Source organism: Trametes versicolor (genome assembly GCF_000271585.1).
Source record: "Trametes versicolor FP-101664 SS1 unplaced genomic scaffold TRAVEscaffold_1, whole genome shotgun sequence".
NCBI lineage: Eukaryota > Fungi > Basidiomycota > Agaricomycetes > Polyporales > Polyporaceae > Trametes > Trametes versicolor.
In genome coordinates, this window is record NW_007360321.1 from 220,266 (window position 1) to 235,864 (window position 15,599).

Consider the following 15,599-nt stretch of genomic DNA (forward strand, 5'->3'; position numbering starts at 1 on the left):
CTAGAAGTCCCTGCTGAGGATGATGTGCTGAGTGACATCGTGCCTAGTAACATCGTTTCGCGCCAGGTATGTGCAGTCCTTTGATTATATTCCCCTCATACTTACAAAGGTTTCTTACAGGAAAGCGAAGGTGGCGAGAGCGAATATGACGAGGCCGCTGCGGAAGAGGAGGAGATGGAGGTGGACGAGCTGAACAGCGAGGGCGAGAAGGTGAGCAGCACCTCCTTGCATGCACGCACACCTCCGCATGCCTGCGGCGCGCGTGCAAACGGAACCCGATCGCGTCCCAAGCCATATAGCCACCAATATATCCTTGTCCCCCTGCTCCACGGCGCGTGGGACGCGTCGCGTTGCTCTGCGCGGCGTGCGTGTACTTCTTCCCGGCAGTTGCTGACGGCTATACCCTCAGGACGGCGGAGAGGCCCCCTCATCACCCGCAAAGATGGCGAAAATGCAGGCCTCAGAAGAGCGACAAAAGAAGAAGCAGAAGCGCAAGGCGGAAGAGGGCCAACTGCAGGCGAAGCGACAGGAGATGGACAAGGCTAAGGTGAGTTCGCTCTGTCCCCATACCCTCCGTCCCCGCAAGAAGCAAGCACGCTGGCCGTCTCATTGTGTGACACGCGACGAACGAGGAGGACTTTCCTGCCACGTCGCTGTCTTCCTCGGCTGCTGGACAATTTGCTGGACCTAATGAGTAGTCGCGTTTCGGGGTTGTGGCATGCGGATATCGCTATGGCTTAGACTAGGACCACCCTCCCGAAGACATCCGCCCACTATATCAATCTCCAACATCCAACCATAGGCCTGGGGATCTTAGCCACCTCTTGCGAAGCAACTGTCTCTGACGGCCCCGGTCCTCACTTCGCCGTCTCAATGCTTACTATGCTGCTTGGCCTCCGACCCTGTTACCGCTGAACTCAGATGTCGCCTTTGTCTTGAACCCGTATCTAGTGACCGGGAGCGCTGACACCTCAACAGATCTCAGATGCCGTCAAGCGCTATTCCTATCTCCTTGGTCAGACGGAGCTGTTCAAGCACTTCGTAGACATCAAGGTACGCGTTCTGCTACGTTTGTGTTTGGCTAAACCATGACCGTGTCTCGCACTCTGTAGAAAGCGCGGGATCCCGAATATGCCGCCATGCTCGATGCCCAGCCGAAACCGAAGGGTCGCGGGCGGAAAAAGACCGTGTAAGTGTTACCCGTGTCACGTGGTACCCATTTGCTCACGTTGCTGTGCAGAGAGAAAGAGAAGGGAGCGCGTCATCGCAAGTCGGAGAAAGAGGAGGATGAGGAACTCTTGAAGGACGGCGAGCTCGCCGCAGACGGCGCCGACCAACCATATGTTTTCGAGGAGTCACCGAGCTGTACGTATTGTACGCAACCTGAACGTTAGGGAAGTAGGGCTGACCATTCAACAGTCATCAACGGCACCATGCGACCATACCAACTACAGGGTCTTAACTGGATGGTCTCTCTACACCATAACGGTCTCAACGGTATCCTTGCAGACGAGATGGTAGATACTATCTCACTGCAGTACGATGCGGTACTGATGCGTTGTTCCGCAGGGCCTCGGCAAGACACTGCAGACCATTTCTTTCCTTTCCTACCTCAAGCACTACCGTGACACCTCCGGCCCTCATCTCGTCGTCGTCCCCAAGTCGACGCTCCAGAACTGGTCACGAGAATTCGAGCACTGGACACCGGACGTGAGCACGGTGCTCCTGACCGGCAGCAAGGAGGAGCGCGCGGAGATCATTGCGACACGCCTGATCCCGCAGGACTTCGACGTGCTCATCACGACGTACGAGCAATGTCTGATCGAGCAGAGCGCGCTGAAGAAGTTCTCGTTCGAGTACATCGTCATCGACGAGGCGCACCGCATTAAGAACGTCGACTCGATCCTGTCCAAGATCGTGCGCTCGTTCCTGTCGCGCGGGCGGCTGCTCATCACGGGCACGCCGCTGCAGAACAACATGAAGGAGCTGTTCGCGCTGCTGAACTTCATCTGCCCCGAGATCTTCTCGGACTACGAGGACTTGGAGAGCTTCCTGCACAAGGATGACGCGCAGGGGGACGGCGACGATGAGAAGAGCAAGAAGGTTGTCGAGGCGCTACACAAGATTCTCCGGCCGTTCCTGCTCCGTCGTGTCAAGAGTGATGTGGAGAAGAACCTTCTACCCAGTAGGTCTCTATCCACAAGAGCGAGGACTTGGCTCTGATAACAAAATCACAGAGAAGGAGATCAACATTTACGTCGGTCTCACCGAGATGCAACGGAAATGGTACCGTTCGGTCCTCGAGAAGGATATTGACGCAGTGAACGGTCGGTATGCTATGGCATAACCCGGACACGAGACTGACGCAGTGCCTTTAGGCTTGACCGGCAAGAAGGAGGGCAAGACGCGGCTCATGAACATTGTCATGCAGCTGCGCAAGGTCACTTGCCATCCCTACCTGTTCGACGGCGCGGAGCCTGGGCCGCCCTACACCACCGACGAGCACCTCGTCGACAACTCCGGGAAAATGGTCATCCTCGACAAGCTGCTGCAAAACATGAAGGCGAAGGGCTCCCGTGTCCTCATCTTCAGCCAAATGAGTCGTATGCTTGACATCCTCGAGGACTACTGCCTCTTCCGGCAATACAGTACGTCCACATTTTTCTTCAGATACGAGCGTGTACTGACAATCTGTGTAGAGTACTGCCGTATCGACGGTAGCACTGCTCACGAGGACCGTATCGTGGCCATCGACGAGTACAACAAGCCTGACAGCGAGAAGTTCATATTCCTGCTCACGACGCGTGCCGGCGGTCTCGGTATCAATTTGACGACTGCAGACATCGTCGTGCTCTACGACAGTGACTGGAACCCGCAAGCCGATCTCCAAGCTATGGACCGCGCTCATCGAATCGGTCAGACGAAGCAGGTCTACGTCTTCCGTTTCATCACGGAGGGTAGTGTCGAAGAGCGCATGCTCGAGCGCGCAGCGCAAAAGTTGAGGCTGGACCAGCTCGTCATTCAGCAGGGCCGCACGCAGGCTACGAAAGGTGCGTTCAAATCACTGACTCCCAGTGCGCAGCGACTCAATACGCATTATATAGCCGCGAACAAGGAGGAACTGCTAGAGATGATCGCTCACGGCGCCGAACACATCGTAAACGCAGACACCGAGTAAGTTGCACATCCATCGCCGCTCCATGGCACGTTAACCGTTCGCGCAGCCTTATGGTGAACGACGACATTGACGCAATCATCCACCGCGGCGAGGAGCGCACTCAGATCTTAAACAGCAAGTACGAGGGCCTCACGTTCGAGGATTTGAGCAACTTCAAGTCAGAGGCGTCCGTGCAGCAGTGGGAGGGCGAGGACTTCCGCGGGCAGCGCAAGGCGCTGCAGTTCAACCCGCTCTCGCTCTCGAAGCGCGAGCGCAAGCTCAACTACTCAGTCGACAGCTACTTCAAGGAGACCATGCGCGCGGGCCCGTCGAAGACGGAGAAGGCGCCTAAGATCCCCCGCGCGCCGAAGCAGATTCAGATGTGAGTCTAATGGAGAGTGTCTATGAGAGGGTACAATATATTGACGATCGTATAGGCAGGACTTCCAGTTCTTCCCACCGAGGCTTGCAGAGTTGCAAGAACAGGAGCTCGCGGCGCACAAGGTAATCGGGTCAGCCCTACACTACATGGCTACGCAAAACTAACTATGCCACAGCGGTTGAACGAGATTCCTGCGACCATTCGAGAGCCCGCAGGTCCCGAAGACACTCCTGAGACTCTCGAGGAGGAGCGGAAGCAGGCCCAGGAGGTCATCGACAACGGTACGTGTGCCCTGTACTATCCAAGTACAAACTGTGTTTACTGAGGATGACACTGCAGCCGAGCCCCTTACGGAGGACCAGCAACAGGAGAAGGAGGAGCTGATCGCCCAGGGCTTCGAGGACTGGAGCAGGCGAGACTTCCAGCAATTCGTCCGCGCTCTCGAGACCTACGGCTGGTGAGCCCTACATCCGAGCCTTCGACTTATTGTATCTTACTGACCCTGTCTCAGGACGGATGACTATGAGCTGCTGGCGTCTGAGATCCAGGACAAGACCGCAGCAGAGGTCGCGGACTACTACCCCGTCTTCAAGAAGAAGTGGAAGGAGCTCTCCGAGTACCCGCGTATCAAGGCCCGCATCGAGGAGGGCGAGGCGAAGCGCAACAAGCGGTCCAACCTCGAGGCGCTCCTCTCGAAAAAGATCGCGTCCGTGCGATACCCGATGCAGGAGCTCGAGCTCAACTACCCTACGACGAAGGGCAAAGTGTACTCGGAGGAGGAAGACCGGTACCTGCTCTGCCGGCTGAACTACTACGGGATGCAGATGGAGGACGTGTACGAGCGCATCAAGAAGGACATTCTCGAGTTCCCCGTCTTCCGCTTCGACTGGTTCTTCAAGAGCCGCAGCCCGCAGGAGCTGCAGCGGCGGTGCAACACGCTGCTCGGCATGATTGAGAAGGAGCAGGAGGGCCGGCAGGCCGAGGAGGTGAAGACGAAGGGCACGAAGGGCAAGGTGCGTCGCGTTCCGAGTGTGCCTCTGTTGTTGGATGCTGGTATTGACGACGGATTGCAGAAGCGTGGTATCGAAGCGATACAGGAGGTTGAGAAAGACAAGGCCTCGCGATCTTCGACACCTACGAGCACCACTACCGCGGCCGCATCCTCGAAGCGGCAAACCAAGCGTCGGAAGACCTGAGGAGTCTCCTTTTCCATATTGTCGTCGTCTTTGCTTTCACATATCCAGCCCTCGCGTTTTGTCTGTACACTTAGAATCGATAGCATATGTATGGAGCGGTATGTGCATCCCCGCTATAATCTATCTGCGTTCTGTATCCCGCACTTCAGTTCCTGCTCGGCTCATGTATAATGCCAACCTAGGGAATATGTTCCCCGAGGTTTGTGCGAGTCGCGACCACATGTCGCGTGGCGAATCTGAACCCTAAATCTGGGTTTTGTGTCAGCAAGTTCGCCCGTCCGAGCTCCAGCACAACGTACTGTACCCGCCAGACGTTAGGCGATGTCCCCTGTCCCCGAGGCCTTGGTCGATTACCATATATGGCAGGTGACCAGCCTTATATAGTATATGACCTTCCTTTTCGGGTTTAGACGCTCGTCTAACCCCTAGCCTAGGGGTCCATCGCTTCGCCTAACGTCTGGCGGGTACAGTATACATGTTATTACCTACCCAGAGGCGCAATACAGAGTCGGATAAGATGGAGCGGTAAGCCCATCAATCACGCCGAATAGTACCACGAGTACGACGCGAGTGGTCCGGGGAACTGCACATTGTAGCATGACAGGAGGGATACATCGGTGACAGATGACGATACAAAGCAGTCTACAAGTCCTGAACCTCGATGAGCCACACAGCACAGGCAGGTGGACGCGATGTATACGCACAAATAGCTCAGGAGAGCTGGAGCTGTAATGGCGGCAGTTCAACCGGCCCATCGTCGTAGTCCGAGTCGTAGTATACAGATCGGCGCGTCCGCTCCTGGTTTCGCACCCGGACGAACAGCCGGACAAGCCGCGAGGCCTGGTCCCACATCGCGCTATGCACTCCGCGCAGACGCGTGTGCTCCGGGTCGTGGTCGCCATCGTGGAGGCCCGCAGCGTGGATACCGAAGGCCGGGTGCGTGCAATGCGCGGAGAGGAACGCAGCCACCTCGTCCGGGGCCGCGATGGGCGAGTCCCCGACGTCCAGGGCCACGAGCTGCGACTCTGCGGAACCCAAAGGAAGATATTCGGTGTCCTCGGGTGGGGGGCGCGTGGCGTCGAGGGGCACGGCGAGGTGGGTGAGGTCGGGACAGTGTCTGAGCAAAGGCAGCAAGCCCGCCAGGGTTGTCTCCGATACGCTACCCGCGTTGTACGGGGGCGATAGGCGTAACGACTGCAACCTTGGAAAGGCGTTGGCCAGCAGACGGAGGAGTTCGTCATCCGGCTGGAGCAGGAAGGAGCTCACTTCGAGCTCCGTTAGCTCGGAGCAGACGAAGAGCGGATCAAAGACGGAGGCGTCCAGTATGAATTCTGGGCGGTCCAGAGGGGGAAGGGCGTTCAAAGACATCATGAGGGGTATGCTGGAGGGAAGTGGGGAGGAAATCGTAACGGCGGATAGAAAGTTCATGCTTGGACATGCGCTGAGGGCAGCCAGATAATCGCGTACGGCCGCAGCCGGGGGATCATGAGCGGTGGAAAGGCGTACTTCCGAGAGTTGTTCGGAGGTGATCAGACGGATGAGATGTGGCACCGACGGTTCGAGGCGGACCGCGGAGATATGAAGGGAAGTAATCGAAGGAAAGATGGGAGATGTCGTGGCGAGAAGGCGGTCGTGGACTTCGGCCGCTCGCGGGAGGTGGACCTTCGCCACAGACAGCCCTGGGAGCGCAGCCAGGTGGAGCAGTGCATCGTCGAAAAGAGGAAGCGCCATGTCCACCGTCTCCAGGTGGTGGAGGTTTGTGACCGAGTGGGAGACGACCCTTTCCACGGGCCCCATACTCGACCGGCATTGGACCGATAGGTGAGCGAGGAGCGGGCATTTGATGTGCAACGACCGAAGGATAGGAAGGATCAGGCTGTCACTTGGGGGCTGACCTAGGTGTAGCGTCGTAAGTTTGGGCCCAAGAAATTGGTAGCCGTACTCGAAGACGTCCGCGTCTGGCTCCTCCCATATGAGCTCCCGCAGATTCGGCAGGAGAGAGGTCACCGGTCGGTAAAGGCAGAGCGTGCGGTACGTGTCCTCATCCAGGTCGGGGACCAGCCCGAATCTTTTGAACGACGTGACGAGCGATGCGTTGGCCAGGAAGCGATCCCACTCTGAGGGATCTGGAGGGCGGGTAAGGGACTGCGGACGATCAGCCAACTACGAACAAACGCCGTCAAGGGAAATCCTCTTACGATGGTGCCCTTGAGATCAAGGTCGTCTGGGACGTCCTCCGCCCACAGCTCCGCAGGCATGCACTTGACCAGGGCACGCAAGCTGAACAGCCTGCTCCACAGGACCTTGACTGCCACACGGTGGATGGCACGGCAAGTCGCACCGAGCGCCGCCACCGTCGCCCTACAATCCGGATCATATCCGCCTTCGTACGCTTGCTCGCAAATATTCCTCAGGACGTCGGGGGAGTAGAGGCATAGATGCATGCTGGTGGTGGAAGCACTGCGAGAGCTGTTCGTCTGTGAGCTCGACGCTGAACAGGGGGTGTATAAGGCACGCACCGATCGCAACCAAGGGGAGAAACAAATACCTGCCGGAAATGTGGGCGGATGAAACTAGCCGCCGACGGGCAGTCGGGATTTATGGTTGGCAGCGGGACGCCTCGCGTATCCCGAGCGGCGACCAGCCCTGTCCGCGAACACCGGCCGGTGTGTGTTGGAAGGACAAGATGGCGACAAGAGGCTCGCTACCGCACGCCCTCCCCGTCCGTGGGCCGTGAGACAGCAGGCGAGACGAACTACATATGGCGCGCGAAATGAAGCGGAGCCTGGTGCCCGTTCAAATACCAGAAGCCGTGGTCGTCTTCGCGGGGGCGCACGGGCGATGTCCGTCTCGGCAGAACGGCGAGGATGATGTCAACGTCCGATCCACAACGGAGAATGCTGTTTTGGGCAGATGCGCCACATCAATCTGAGGACCGTCTCTTCCACGGGACTCGCACGGCTGGTGTGTATGCCTTTGCCGACCCTATCGGTGGCTAAGGGGGATATTTGGTTAGCAAATTCGAGCCCAACGTTGCAGGACGGTCATGACACGAACCCGCGTTCGTTGGTGTCCAGATCAACTTGGCGATTCCGACGCCGCGGGGTCCCAATACACGCGACCAGGGCGGGGTACCCTAGTAGATATGGAACGAGCCAACCACGCTGGAACAGGGCAATCAATTGCGTGCATGAATTGGAGACCATCCACTTAGCCGGGAGCTGCATCTTGCTTGCCGAATCTGTCGAATTAGACGCTGCGCTCACCGGAAACCTCGGCGTACACTCGGTCTGACCGAGATATACGGAATACAAGGATGTGCCCGAGCAGCTGAAACCGAGGATACGCACTGTGCGACCGGGCTTAATCGAACACGACGTCCCGAGCAAACCTACGAGGAGACCGTTAACCACGGCCCGCAGCTTCAAGAACTTCATTTCACTGACCTTTGCAACCGCTTCAGCGTCCGGACCGCCGCCCAGACCCTGCGACAAAGAAGAGAAGGCGAGCAGAGCCGCATTTGGCAGGAGGTGCACGCAAACATGCGCCGTTCTTCGCAGCACCTCCTATCGCACTGTGCGCAGCGGGAAATATCGAAGCGGAGAACGTGTAGATCGCTCCGAACGTAACACGAGGGTGGGCTCGCGCCAGCACGGAAGACGGCACGTCAGATGCGCGTCGAGAATCTGTGGGATGCTTAGTGTTAAGTTCCGATGAAGAGCGGAGGCTGGCGTAAGCCAGGGTCCTGAGAAGTGGGTACAGCATGTCAGCAATTCGCGGAAGGTTGTTCGGCCTCGAGATACGGTCTTTGGCAGATCTCGGGATGCAGTGAAGATGTTCCCGTCGCGCATGCCGCAGCAGTGTCTACATGTCCTTGAAGGACCACACATGACATGTGCTTGTTTCGCAGAAGGGCTCAGCGGTCCGAGAAAGTTGCCTGTGTACTCTGTTTTTTTGTGAGCGAGGTATCTCGCTGCCTTAACGAAAACCAACGCAGGACTTACCGTAGCAGAGTCGACGTTGCTGCGGCGATGAGTTGCACCACATGATGAGCCACGAACAAACTTCTATTAAACGCCTTCCGCATGCTTCTTCGTAGCGCTATGTGGATTTTACATCCTGAGACCATTGATATCATTCTGCTTGAGTCTTCGCTTCGACAGCTGTAAGGAGATAGAATCAGCTGCCACGCAACCTCGAAATACTGAAACACACGTACTCCGTGGGTTCGCGAGAGACGAAGAAGAGAACATGTACGATGCATACTCCTTGAGCGGGCGTTCCCAGTCAATAGATCTCCACCTGACATTTCGGGGTAGCAAAAGCAGTGACAGGGAAGCACAGAGTCGAAGCAATACGACCAAGACGCTGATAGCTGTGGGCCCAGACTTCACGGGAACATCTCTCCGCATATAGGCTCTCCGCACAAGGTCCATGCCTCTTCTGGTGCAACCTTCTACACTTCTTTTCAGCGCGTCCATTATCGGACAAATTGAACGGTCCAAGTACTCACCAATTGAACATCCGTCTGGCTTATGGCCGCGAACCAGACCTTGGTCAGGGGACTATTGAACCAATCCCGCTGCGACGGACTCTCACGTCTAAAAACATCGCACTTAGCGTAGCCGGTGGTCTACAGCGTGTGCGCAGAAGCCTGCACCCGGATACCGAGGTTCTGGTCGTGGTGGTGGAAACCAGACACGGAGCAGCGTCCCCGCAGCGAACTTGACGCCAGGATAAGACGCCGAACGACGTAAATGAGCGCTAATGTTGCGCCTCTCCTTCCGAGTTCTGTCTTGGTCCACTCTATATGATTGATTGCAGCTTCGAGTGTTAATTTATGAAGCGCAATTTCAGACATTAGAACAACACTGCCCACGGTTTGCGACCTAATGATACATATCTATGTACATGTCCAATACACTGCCAAGACCGGCGACTTGGGATGAGGAGCTTAGAATGAGATGGTACGGTATCGCCAGAACAAGATGAGATGAGAAAACATAGCGCGACAGCAAGGAAACGACGAGAAGTAGGGGGTCCGATGAGTAGTGAGACGCGAGATGTTCCATCCTCCGAACAACGATGCGATGCGAAAGCGGGGGCAAATTGAGGACGGGATTGAGGACGGGTGGACAAATCACGGGCAAGGCGCGGACACCTGCGTCTTGGCGAGCGCAGGCAGGTCTCTTCGCGCAAGATCCGAGACCGCCTTCGTCAGCTGGGCATTGACGGCGGTCTGTTTCTGGACGCGCGCCTCCTTCCCGGCGCGCTTGAAGAGTTCTGTGACCGACGTCGAAGGCACGCTCAGCGCCACTGGACATCGGATATGATGGGGGCCGACTCACCCAGGAACCGTTCGCCCACCCACAGTCCGAGGGGCGCGTTGCCAACTACGACCGGAGTGCTCTTCGCGTTCTGGGTTGCGCCTGTGCCCTTGGTTGGCGGCGCACCTAATCCAGCGGCGAGTTGCTCGCACGTCTGAAGCATCGTGCGTGCGTGGTCTCCGGCGGTGTGTAGGTAGTGCGCCGCGATGAGTGCGAGCACCAGCGCACGAAGGTGGTTGTCCTGTGCCTTCGTCGCCAACTCGAGTGCTTGCTTTAGATGTTGCCTGGAAGTATCCATATGTCAGCCAAATATGTGGAATAGCGCGTGGATAAGCCGCACTTCGCTTTGAGAATCTCCGGCGTGAAGGACGCCTCTAGTACCTGGGCGACTGCCTCCAGCGAACCGCCCATGCCTCGACACATCTTCACGACCTCCATGCCTCTCTCCACGTCGACCTCCACGCCTTCGTCCTCCGGCCAGTCTTCGTCCAGCTCGGAGAGTCCTTCTCGCCATGTTTCGCCGAGGCGGCTCATGCGTCGAGACACGCCGACGCATATAGCAGATTCCCCTGCGAGCGCGGCTACATGGACGAAGCTTCCGCGTTCTGCGTGGTGTGCGGCGGCACGGTAGCATCGGAGCGCCCGCGCGGGCTGTAGGAGCGCATGCGCCAGGTGCGCGTGGTGCAGCGCGATACGGGCGGCGAGCAGAGGGAAGATCTCGTACGTGCGTGTATGCGCGATGAGATTGTTCAGGTTCTATCGTAGATATGTGGGTCAGCTTTACCTCGTCCGTGATTCGATTAGAACTCGTACCTCTTCTGCTATAGAGAACTCGCTGCGCATGGTGGACACCTTGTTACTAATGAGCTCCAAATGTCTCATATCACTAATGTTCGTGAAGGACGCACTGCGATGAGTTCGGAGAGCAAGTCAGCCTTGATTCTCGCAAGACGTTCTTCGACTTCCTGCATGTCTCCGGCACTTGCCCAAGTGGAGACTGTCGCGCCGTGTCAGCATAACTTCCCATGCCTTCTGCAGTGGAACTTACATGAGATTTCGCGAATTGCCTCCGCATCCCAAGTGGCCAGCCCCTCGGCGGCGAACACTTTCCGCTTGGGCTTTCTCCCGACAGCGTCCCGCTTGGAGGCGCTGCTGACAAGGAATGCAAGCAGGAAAAGGATGCGTGGATGTGTCACTTGCACGACCAACGACGGTCCCGTTGGAAGCGCGATCTAGAGAACGCATATAGTCAGCATGCTGAGCTCTAGTGTTCGACATAAAGCTGCTTACCTCAATAGCTCCGTCCGGGAACCTGTCCAAGACATCCGAGTCAAGCAGCGCGTGCAGGTGTGACAGTCTTGGAGACACCTCTGCTGCGTCCCCGGCATGCGTGTAGTACACAATCGACAGCATGAGCAGATGGACGGCCATCGCCGCCTCGAACGCGTCTTCGAACATGATGAACATCTGTTCTGGCGCAGGAGGTCGCTGCTGCGTCTGGGTAGCACCCTTACCCTGCGAAGGTGGCGGTTTGCGAGGTTTGGGCGTTGAAGCCGCCTCGTACGAAAGCCCAAGCGCGGCCTCACCCTTTTGGATCGCGGCGCAGACATCTGGCCACATTCCTGCTGCGACGAGAATGCGAAGGCGCAATACTCGGGCGAGGAGCGCCACCTGCTTGTGCGTGTCTGCCACGGCGCGTTCCTCGAGCTCCTGGACAACCGAGAGGGCTGCATACACATCCTGTGCACTAGGTTGGGGAGACGAGGGCGGCGTGCGGTTCTGCACCTTCTCGGGCTGAGTTTTCGTCTGGTGTGCAGCATTGGGTGTGGTGAGGAGGGTGATGAGGGCGAGCTGCGCTGAGTAGCGTATATGCGGCGGATCCGACGACATGAGTGACGAGATGAAATTCCGGATTTGGTTGCGCGCGAACTTGGTCTTGTGCTGCCATTGAGACAGCTGGGCCTGCAGGAGGGCGAGCTGGTGCTTGTATGCGCGTAGAGAAGGGTGCTGTAGCGCATCTTAGCGTCGTGTTAAGGCGCATATAGCAGGACGGACGGTACCTTCTGTGCAATGATTGACTAGGGACACCAAATGAGCTTTACTCGCATAAAGGCTTAGACAAGACCGAAGAACTCACCCCTCGACTTAGGGCTTTCTCCACCTGGACATCGACGCGCATATATAAGCCCAAGTGTCTTGCATTGGGGCGCATACACGCACCTCAGCCTCGATCCCCGTCGCCCATCCGTACTCCTCGCTCTGGCTGAGTCCCCCTGCGATTACCCGCATCCCAAGCTCCGCCAGTCCCGTCCAAGCGCGACACTCGATGTCCGGCAGCAACGCAGGCAACTCCAAACATTTCCGCAGCGCAGACAACGACAGTACGAGCGAGTGCACGTAGTACTTGTGGTTCGGCGGGTGCGCGAGCAGCGCGGGTAGGTTAACGAGCAAAACTGCCGGCGGTAGGGGCTTGAGCTCTTCTTGAGACTGTAGTGGCTGCTGAGAGAGCTGGTGCTTGAGAGGGGGAGAGGTATACACAGCGCGGAGGGCGGGGTCGCTGCTCGGCGGGAGAGTGGTGAGGTCAGAAGAGTAGCCAGTGTCGTCGGTCACTGCAGACATCGACGGCTCTGGCTGTATGCGCTGCCTCTTCAGTGGGCGAGGATTTTCATCCATCTCGGAGACGTTCAGATACAGATGTGAGAGGCGGCGACGCGTTGAGCTCGTCGTGGAGGACGCCGTGGAAGACGGTCGGGGTCAGGAAGCTCGCAAGCCACTTCGAGAGGCGCGTGGACGTGACCAAGAGCGTGACCCACTCAACCCACCAAGTCGCGTGACATAACGCGTTACAGGTATGTGACGTTTCGCGATATACACCCGGACCACCCGGACTGTCTGACGCGATCCTGCGACGTTGCAACGCTCGAGCTCTGTGCTGTCGGTTGCAACACCATCGGCCCGCCTCGTACAAATCTGACGTCTGTGTAACGTCTGGGAGTCACCAAGTTAACGCTCGCTGTGAGGACGTGATGCACAGCTAATTATCGAGTCCGAAAATAGGATGAAAAAAGGCAAAGCGGATGTATGCGTGGCTAAAAGTACAAAATGTGCTACGACTGCAACGAAAACGAACGTATATCGGTCCGATCAATGTCCTCACTATACAGGTGGGAGGGGATCATGTTCCCGAGAATGTCGTCGATGTCGCTCCTCCTCTTCCCACTGCTGTCTCGCCTCGTCAGTCGGAGGCTCAGCACTACCGTCCTGCTCCGGTTTGAGCTCCACTCGGGTCACCTGTCAGGGTCCGACGTCAGCGTGGGCGCGGAGTACACATCCGGGGACACGTACCCGTATTCGTGCCTCGCTGCCCGTATGCTCCGACTTGGGATCCTAGGGATGGTGAGCCCTGGTGAGCTATTACATTCAGCCTGGAGCGTCAATCCTTCAACGTACCAGGATATCCTCGCGCTCGCGTTGGGTGGCGCTCTGTGCCTCGTGAAGCGACGATATCACGGGCAGGATATGGTCGTCCACCTTGTGCGTCCGACGGCGCAGTGATTTGCGTGCGTTCAATCTGTCAAGTTAGGCTCCCATCAGTTCCCCCTGGCCAGCCAAGCTGACAGGAGCGTATGCGTACGTCGCTAGAGTGGAGGTCGCATAAACTACGATCAAACCGCCCAGTCAGCCACAACATGCGGGCAACGCGAGAGAATTGACGTACGTTTGGATATTGAGAAATGAAGCGCAAGGAAAATCAGGTTGCGGGGCATCGCAAGCCACTGTAATCCAGCAGAGTCAGCGGATGGCATCATCGGTGGCAAGGGGCGCAAGGGGGCGCCGCAACCCTTGACATGCGATCAACCGAAAGAAGACTTACACAGATCAAGGAGACTGCAGTAGTAATACTACCGTGGCGGCCTGCGATCAGTCCGGGGGAAGTGCGGGGAAACGGACAAGACATACCTGGTAACTAGACCGGTTTCAACGGTGTATAATGTGACTACGTCAATTAGGTGGTCCGTTCTGTGCTCCACAGTCAGGACGGCGCATACGTGATGGCAGGCGTGAGTACGCACATAGTAGAGTAACCCGTCCGGCTCCGTTGCAGGAGTACGATTAGCGTTATTGTGATTAGTACATCCACCGCAGTGGATAGCGAAAGGCCCATGGTGAAAACCCACTGAAATCAGATAGTCAGTATGGGTGTCGACACCTATAGTATGAGCGCCATACTCCAACACGGTCCACGAAGGCCTCGTAACTCCGTAGAGTTATCCTAAGGGCCTATCAGCATGCTGTTGGATGCACAGAGGGGAGTGAAAGTCGCTTACATCTCAGATGTCGACACTGATGTTGGGCCATTGCATGTAAGCACGAGAGGTCATACGTCCTTCAGTTGTACGTACCAAATGCTGCCACTATGGGATGTGTCAGTATCGTGCGTCAAAATAATTTAGATAAAAACGCACCTAGTCTTGCGCATGCAAGGACAAGCTAAGTGATCGACAGGTTAACGACGTGTGGAGGCATGGGGCGGGGCACTTACGATAGGCGCAGTCAGCCACCATGAGAACCCGCTCACTGTACGGATCAACTTGTCACTTTAGAGTACTTCCCCACATGAAGGGCAACCACGTACAGACGTAGATGCGGTGAGCGAAGAAGCTGCGTCAAGGTCAGCAAAGAGTGGGCCCACGATTGGAGGTGGGCTTACCAATGCGATATCAATGTGACGATAGCCTGCAAGGAGTCAGCGTGGTCAGAAGAAAGCACGTAGTATGTATACTAACGGTGAGAGCCACTGTTAACTATCCCGGCAGCGATGTGAGTTCTGGCATGCAATGGTACGTAAAAAGTTGCGTACTGCGATCGTCCTTCATGCATGGCAATAGGTTAGCTTACTCCAGCGACGAACGTAACGGTGGACTCACCAAGGTATAAAATCAAATATTGTAGTATCCCCCCAATGTTGTATGAGGTATATCCATGCCGAAGCGAATGCCATGGAGGAGTGCAGAGCGTCCAGCCCCCTGAGCGCGTGTAAACACGCATAGGGATGTGTGCACAGATGAAAACGAACCATAGCAGAGACACCTTGAAGCTGATAAGTTCACGCATGAAAAACACATGCAAAAGCGCGACTCACCATGAACGTATTGCGTTTGTAGTCGTCGCCTCCATACAGCCTGAAGTAGATGAAGGCCTGCGTAGTGACGGTCCCCGAAAGCCTGCAAGGAGAGAAGACGCTATAGGCGGGTTCCTAGGATGGATTCGGCTAGGCACGTACACTGCGGAGACGAGAGCGCCGACGAGAATGGCACCGATGGTGTCGTTAGCATTGGCCATTGCTCATCGCGGCCGCTCCGGAGAGCGAGAGGGAGTCGGGTCGCGCAGGAGAGGTGGGCGGGGGGATGATGGTGGGGAAGAGGAAAAGGGCGAGGGGGCGGGGAGCATGGCAGAGTTAATGCGGTCAGGAGATGAGCAGGGCGGACAGGCAGACGATAGATTGACGATTCGGCGACCAATGCCTGACGTCTGTG

The 15,599-nt window shown here is 56.9% G+C and overlaps 4 protein-coding genes across 4 annotated transcripts; 1 reads left to right on the top strand and 3 right to left on the bottom strand.

Annotated features, from left to right (window-relative positions):
• Positions 1-451: 451 nt before the first annotated feature.
• TRAVEDRAFT_32685 (SNF2 family DNA-dependent ATPase) lies at positions 452-4,735 on the top strand (the record flags this gene model as incomplete). The annotated part of the gene is made up of 16 exons (XM_008033738.1): positions 452-547; positions 979-1,053; positions 1,113-1,187; positions 1,245-1,365; positions 1,420-1,517; positions 1,570-2,185; positions 2,238-2,327; positions 2,379-2,648; positions 2,700-3,050; positions 3,105-3,174; positions 3,225-3,539; positions 3,595-3,661; positions 3,715-3,820; positions 3,879-3,996; positions 4,051-4,552; positions 4,613-4,735. The coding sequence occupies 16 exons, from the start codon at positions 452-454 to the stop codon at positions 4,733-4,735; spliced, it is 3,093 nt and encodes a 1,030-aa protein (XP_008031929.1).
• Positions 4,736-5,446: 711 nt separating this feature from the next.
• Positions 5,447-7,179, bottom strand: TRAVEDRAFT_41178 (uncharacterized protein; the record flags this gene model as incomplete). The annotated part of the gene is made up of 2 exons (XM_008033855.1): positions 5,447-6,880; positions 6,934-7,179. The coding sequence occupies 2 exons, from the start codon at positions 7,177-7,179 to the stop codon at positions 5,447-5,449; spliced, it is 1,680 nt and encodes a 559-aa protein (XP_008032046.1).
• A 2,696-nt stretch (positions 7,180-9,875) lies between these two features.
• On the bottom strand, positions 9,876-12,735 carry TRAVEDRAFT_67762 (uncharacterized protein; the record flags this gene model as incomplete). Its single annotated transcript, XM_008034333.1, has 10 exons — positions 9,876-10,018; positions 10,084-10,346; positions 10,403-10,818; positions 10,876-10,914; positions 10,971-11,059; positions 11,111-11,294; positions 11,353-12,069; positions 12,123-12,140; positions 12,200-12,223; positions 12,283-12,735. The coding sequence occupies 10 exons, from the start codon at positions 12,733-12,735 to the stop codon at positions 9,876-9,878; spliced, it is 2,346 nt and encodes a 781-aa protein (XP_008032524.1).
• Positions 12,736-13,150: 415 nt separating this feature from the next.
• Positions 13,151-15,445, bottom strand: TRAVEDRAFT_54927 (uncharacterized protein). Its single transcript, XM_008034138.1, has 21 exons — positions 15,347-15,445; positions 15,206-15,287; positions 15,140-15,153; positions 14,991-15,089; positions 14,924-14,933; positions 14,850-14,867; positions 14,774-14,799; positions 14,699-14,724; positions 14,606-14,640; positions 14,529-14,553; positions 14,466-14,477; positions 14,391-14,406; positions 14,293-14,335; positions 14,136-14,239; positions 14,023-14,082; positions 13,937-13,964; positions 13,781-13,838; positions 13,697-13,721; positions 13,513-13,633; positions 13,408-13,449; positions 13,151-13,353 (listed from the first exon to the last, which is right to left on the bottom strand). Exons 1-21 carry the CDS (start codon positions 15,403-15,405, stop codon positions 13,219-13,221), a joined length of 1,038 nt encoding a protein of 345 aa, XP_008032329.1. The 5' UTR covers positions 15,406-15,445; the 3' UTR covers positions 13,151-13,218.
• Between the last annotated feature and the right edge of the window lie 154 nt (positions 15,446-15,599).